The 6,800-nt window shown below is 43.2% G+C and overlaps 1 gene segment (V, D, J or C); it reads right to left on the reverse strand.

The window, feature by feature from the left end:
* Positions 1-1,705: 1,705 nt before the first annotated feature.
* Positions 1,706-2,317, reverse strand: LOC101590268. The segment is given in 2 exon segments: positions 1,706-2,028; positions 2,269-2,317. Coding segments are annotated over 2 exon segments (372 nt in total).
* Between the last annotated feature and the right edge of the window lie 4,483 nt (positions 2,318-6,800).

Below are 6,800 nucleotides of genomic sequence, written 5' to 3' on the forward strand. Positions count from 1 at the left end.
ATGCACGCTCTGCTGCACCAAGTGCTCCTATTCTCTGTGACTCTGTCCATGGTGAAAGGCTGAGGACGAGGGAACGTGGAGTGGGCGTGGATGCCCATGGTGCACTGCTTCAGGGAAAACGCCTGGAAAGGAGAAGGGTAGAGAAACAACAGAAATTGTTCTTCTTTGTTTATTATCCCCCTCCCCATCAATAAGAAAGCTTTAGGAAAAGGACTGTGAGGTCCTAAGGAAAAAATAAAATAAAATCTGTAGTGTGGTTAACAACTTCCCATGTCATGGTGCTGGACAAACTGGCTTTCTATGTGTTGAAAAAAGAAATGAGATCTATATCTTTCACCATGCACAAAACTAAAGTCAAATATCTAAATACTAAAACAGAAGTAGTAAATCTGCTAAAAGACAAAATAGATAGAACAGTTCAATACACAGGTGTAGACCAACACTTTACGAACAAAACCCTGATCACAAAGAACCAACAATAGGGATCTGATCTTGTTAAAAAGCTTTTATCCAGAAAAAAAAAACCCTAATGAAGTGAGGAGACAACACATAAAGTGAGAAAAATTGTACCAGCCATTTCTCAAACAAAGGGTTATTATTATTATTATTATACATAGAGAACACACAAAAATCTGACCTCCCAAATGTAAAGATCTAATCCAAACATGCGCAAATGAAATGAATAGATACTTCTCAGATGGAGAAATGGAAACAGCAAACACACATGAAAAAATGTTCCGCATCATTGGTGTTTCAATAAATGCAAATGAAAGCAATGCTGAGATTCTATCTCACCGCGGAAGAATGGCTGTTATCCAGAAATCAACTAACAACTAATGCCAGCAAGACTGTAGGCAACAAAGAGCCTTCTCCACTGCTGGGGGGGAGTGTGGACTGGAACAAAGATGGTAGAAATCAGGGTGAGGATGTCTCAAAAACAAAACAAAACTAAAACTAGACGTTCTATTTGACCTAAATAGTCCTCCAGTTGATGTTTTTCCAAAAGAATTACAAGCATCTTAAATTACAAGCATCAGATCACAGCCATGTATGCACATCCATCTATAGAGAGGGACATTTTTAATAACCGAATCTTTGAAGCAGCCCAAATGCCCATCAGCTGGTGAGTGGGTGATTTTTACATACAATCTAATAGGACTCCGCCATAAAGAAAGTCACACTTGGTATATATTCAGGTAAGTGGATGTACCTTGAGCACTAATTGATATAAATCAGACATGGATTCATACATACTACATTTTTCCTTCATGGAAGAAAGCAAAAGTGTCACTAAGGACTCAATGTATACTAGATACCATGGAAGGAAGAAAATATTTGACTAGGAAGGGGAAATGAGGATGGAGAGAGTAGGAAAGGTGAAAAAAAGTTTGAAAGTGAAAAATGAGAAGGAAGCTTTTTTTTAAATAAGGAGAGGAAGAGGTAGAAGAAAGGTAGAGGAAACGGAAAAAGAGGACCACGCTGTGTGCTGCACAGGCACAGATCCCCTATGGCGAATGTGACTACTATGTACACCTAAAATGTACCGATAGTAATTATTTTATTAAAAAACAGAATGTTGCATTTACTACTTTGACCCTTTACCCAAACACGCCTAGAAGCACAAAGTAGAGCTGCCCTGGTAGGGTGCGCCACCTGTGAGGCCAAGCCTCGCTGAGCAGCTGCCTGGGGAGGTTTTTGTGCAGAGCTAGAGCACTGTGAGAGGGCTCTCTATCCCCTGCTGACAGAAGTAGTCTGCAGCATCCTCGAGCTCCACAGGGTGAATGGTGAGTGTGAAGTGTGTCCCGTTGTCCCAGCCATTGAACCGCTCTGGCACCCCAGAGGCTCGGCTGTATGCAGTGTGGGTCAGGAGCTCAGGAGGCTGACCTGGCTTATGCTGATACCAGTGCAGAAGCTCAATCCCAAATTTATTAACACTCTCACTGGACCTGCAGTAGAGGGTGGCCTTCTGTCCTGAAGCCACAGCCAAGGAGACTGGAGACTGGGTCAGCACAATGTCCCCAGTGGAGCCTGGAATGATAAACACACACAAACAGCCATCAGTGAGAGTGTGACACTCAATGTGTCACTCAATGTGACAGTGACTCCAGTTAACTCCTGCAGGGACAGCACTCTGATTAAGTAAAAACAAGTGGTTTGGAAACTTAAAATTCAGAAAAAATGCCTTCATTCTAGTGACCAAGAACACAGAGAGTCAAGGGAAAATGATGACCTGAGAGAACACAACGAACACTTCCCTATGGCCCTCACCTGGAACCAAAAGCAGCAGGATCCACAGCACGGGAGCCTTTGACTCCATCTCTCAGGACTGAGCCAGGGGCTGCACCTCACAGGCTCTTGCACGCTGCCTTTATAGAGGCTTTCTTTGCCAGGCTGGGCCACTGTCTAGGGATACAAAATGCAAATCAGTTCAGATAAACTTGGCTCGCTGCTCAAGGGAGCACCTGCTCTTGTTTCCCCCAGCAGGACTTGAAGTTAGAAAAAAAAATTCCAAGCGCAGCTCATGCACACCCAGGGCAGGCTGTGAGCTCCTCCAGTGCCTCCCAAGCTCCTGGTTCCCCAGAGCTGCCAAGTGAGGTCAAAATCTGCAGCTTCCACGCCATACAGCTACAAATGTCCTTTCAAAGCTATTAGTTTCTAAAGTTAAATTTTCATATCATGTCAAAGAATAAAGCAAAGATTGAAGGAAAATTATACTGTGTATTTGAATGTAATTATTACAGTAAAAGGCATTTCCATGCATCCCTTCAAAATACTCTGTCCTGCATCAGTCAGCCTTTCTGCATTGTTCTTGAAGTTTACAAGCATCTCCAGACGTTCTCCTCTGTGTCTTTATCAAGCATGATTTAGAAACAGTGGGGAACGCTGCTGCCCACTGCAGTGCAACAAAAAGCAGGCTCAGGAAACATCACCACGAGTCCTCACCCAGCAAATTCATAAGGCCTAGCGCTACATGACTTCTGGCTCTTCACAAAGGGAAAATGATCACAAAGAGACCTTTTAAAATTATTCGAGACACTGAGGGAAATACAGCAGTACAGCTAGAGGCCTTATAAAAATGGGCAGCCACAGCGGCGTCCTCAACTTGGAGGATGGGGGCAGAAGCTTCCTGAAGAGAAACCACTGGACCCTGCCCTCCCAGTCTGAAAGGCGAGGCCTTCTGTCTCCTATCGTGAGCTTGCGGGTCGTAAAGAAGGACAAATCAGAACGCTCGAGGGTCAACTTCAGCTCCAGCACTGGAGGAGCGGAGACATCACTTACAAGAAGCCCACTCACTGCCTCAGACCCAGAGCAGGAGGGCAGGCACCAGCGAGCCCTGAGACGGCCTGCAGAGGGCGCTCAAGGGTGCAGTTCCACAGCTGCGCTGTCCTGGGATAGCTGGGACTGTTTCTCCTTGCAGGACAATAGGGACAGATAGTCTCACTGCCTGAACTTTTCCTTTCCCCCTTAAAAATATAAGAGAGAACATGAACATTGCATGTAAAGAATATTAGGTAGAAATTCCTATGTAGCACATAAGTCACTGAGTTTTGCTTGGTATCTTTTTTTCCTTCGCTGTTAAATAAAACTTATTTTATGTAGTCTAAGTAACTTTAGTTATCTGCATGATCTCTTCATTTATTAAAAAAAACAGTGTCACAAGAAATTTGAATTTTATGGGCATTAAAGTGAAAACCCATTGTGAAGATTTTGTCTGTTCCGTGTGTGTGTGTGTGTGTGTGCACGCACACGCGCGTGTGTGTGTGGTTGTATTTGTGTATTTTCTTCTTTGGCCAAATAATTCATGGCAAGAGCTATCTGAGCCTGAAGTAGTTTTCCTCATACAATAAAGAGGTTGAATTGCATTGTTTCTAGCATTCCTTTTGTGTTATGCCTGAGAAAAAGGCATTTTGCAACTCAACTGTGAAATAGCCCTTTTGCATCCAAGACTCTCCCAGGTAAAGCACTATGGGTGGAAAGAAAGAAGCCTGTGAGGATGAACGTTACCTGAGCGACAATGGGAGCCAGGCCAGCTAGTGTTATCCTGGGTCTGCCTTCCTCCCCATGTTGAACCAGCCTTTCCTTGGAATGCTGCTCATACAATAAACTAAGCGAGCAAAGGGCATGAGTGCCGTGCACTTCCGTAAAGCCCCTTCCTACAGGACCTGCACATGACAGCGCTCTGTGCAGCGCTGCAGTTCAGCAGATGCCACGCAACATGGCAGGCTGTTCAGAGCCCTGTGAACACTCTGAGTGATCTCTAAGGATGTCCCCGTCTGGCCCAGCATGAGATCTTCTGGTGCTATCCCAGTCCGCCTGCAACCCCTGGGTCTTTGGCAACTGCCTTGTCACCCTACCATCACCAAATTCTTCCTTTTCTCTAGTAATTCTTGGTTAGTCCTATACTTGTTTCTTAATATCTTAAAATGTATCTCTCCTAAGCCATCTTTTGTCATTTTCTTTGATATCTCACTGCCCCAGTGCATGTAGGCTGTGGACAAGATTCCTTCCCATGACAACTCTGCTGAGAGAGCATAGACTCTCAGTAGATCTCAGGTCCGTATCCCTGAACCAGCATATGATTTCTGGTATTAGAACAGGTATGCTCTGAGGGAAGAAGTTAGAAGGTCTACCCATCAGACACTGCTTCCGGTGTTCACTGCTCCTGTTTCCGTGTCACTAAGTCCACAGTTCATGGTGACTCTCTCCACACGTGGTCCATCCACAACTCCTGGACCCTGAGTCAGCTCATTTCCACTATGCCTGAGAAAGGATGAGAAAAACTCAGTGATATAAGGCCAGCAAATTCCTGAATATCTGAATATTCTGTTATTAGGATTGTTTTTTAATTGTTTTAATCAAATACTCTACACAAAGACCAGGGAGAAGGTGACATATTGTTATTGTAGAATTGTTTGGTGCCTGGATTTAATTATTATGAAAGAAAGACACTTTCCAAGTGTAGCAGATGTAACAAACTTAAGAATTTTGCAATAGGTGCCTCATCCTGAACTATCCCTGGTCCCCCTTCACCTCCCAGATCTAGAAACCACCTGCCCATCCTGGACTGCAGGGCATGCGTGTGTCACACGTGGACAGAATACGTTGGGCCAGCAGTGCTCCACAGCGTGCCCTTCTCCACCGTCTCCTTCCACATCTGCCTGTGTCCTTACCAGGCAGCCAGAAGATGAGCAGCCCCAGGAGCTGAACACCACCCTCCTTTGTGAGAGTTTGAACTCTGCAATCCTGCTAAGTAAACGCAAGGTCATGATGAGTTTTTGTCTCAGGCCTACAAGGGAAGGTCCTCCCTGGGGACACCATGCAAATCCCTGGTGGGTGCAGCTGTGTGGGCAAGCCAATCCCTGTAAGCCCTGTGGGCAAAGTCATATAAAGTCTCTTTACATTTTAAATAAAATCATATATATACAATACCTGCTGCCTAGGTGGGGGAGAAACAAAGATTCCTCCTTTGTGGTAGTCCCAGTTTTTCCATACTTTGATACTTTCTTCACATACTATACACTTTTCTTTGCTGTTTCCTTAATCATTTTATGATTATTTACTGCTTAACATTGTCTAAATTGTCTACATTTTTCAGTTCTTAATAGTATAAAACACACAGAGAATAAAAAAAAAAATAGGAACGTGAATTATGCCACCAATAGTTTTATATACATCCACCATGGAGATGGAATTACAGGCTTTAAATTCTGATACCCCTTTGATATCTCTATATAGTCAATAAGCTAACAAGGCACCTGTTATTCTGACATCCATTTAATTAGTTTAGACCTTCTTCTACATCAACAATATCTTAAACGAAATAATTTTTTGTTTGCTTGTACATATTTTCTTCACTGTTTTGGAGGACCTTTCTGTCCCATGGATTCCAGGAATGTCACCCGTGCCTTCCTGACTCTGGAAGATGTCTTCCTGAGCTCACCTAAGATGTGGTGGCAATCAATGACTGCCCCACATTCGTGTTCACCTTGCCTTTGTTTTTGAAGATCAGTTTCCCTTGATTTAAAATTCCATTTACATAAATAAGTTAATTGGTACAATTAGATATGTATGATGATGACAATCATTATACGGAAAGAGTGCCTATAGGTGACATACCTTCTTTTTACTCCAGTCCTCCCCCTGTCTTCAATTTTTTGTGACTTTCTTTCAACATTTGAGTATCTCAGTTCATGGTCTTCCGGGCTCTGCGAGTCATAATGAAATGTTACTCAGTACTGTTAATTTTCTGCACAGTGATTCAGGTTTTCCGTGTTGTCACACTCAGCATTTTCTGTGCATTTTGTCTTCAGTTATGGTGGCCGGTGCAGTCCGGAAGGTTACTGATTGCACCTCAATGAATTGCACTGCATTTCCTTATAATATAACTTGAATATGCCCAATTCACTTAGCTTTGTTGGAAATGGTTCTCCAACTGTTCAATCTTTAATGTTTAAATGAGAAGGAGCACTAAGGAGCAAGCCTCTTTCATGGTTGTTACTCAGGTGCCCAGCCTTGGGGACAACAGCTGGAGTTTGCTGCCACATGCAGGGCAATGGCACTGCAGGCCAAGTGTCTAGTATTAGAGTAGATGGGCACAGATTTCTGTTTTGACTCAAAACTCCAGTAGCTTGAGAGCAAGTGGTTCTCTATTAATTTTCTGCCTTTCACAGTTTCCAAAGAGGCAAAAGAGTGATATTTAGTAATTTTAACATTTGTGCTTTGAGGGTTTTTTTATTGCTTTTCCAGAGAGAAAGTATATAAACATACTCATCGAGACACATCACAATATTCTAATTTTT

The sequence above is a fragment of the Octodon degus genome, unplaced genomic scaffold, assembly GCF_000260255.1.
Source record: "Octodon degus isolate 3935 unplaced genomic scaffold, OctDeg1.0 scaffold00162, whole genome shotgun sequence".
In the NCBI taxonomy this organism is placed as follows: Eukaryota; Metazoa; Chordata; class Mammalia; order Rodentia; family Octodontidae; genus Octodon; species Octodon degus.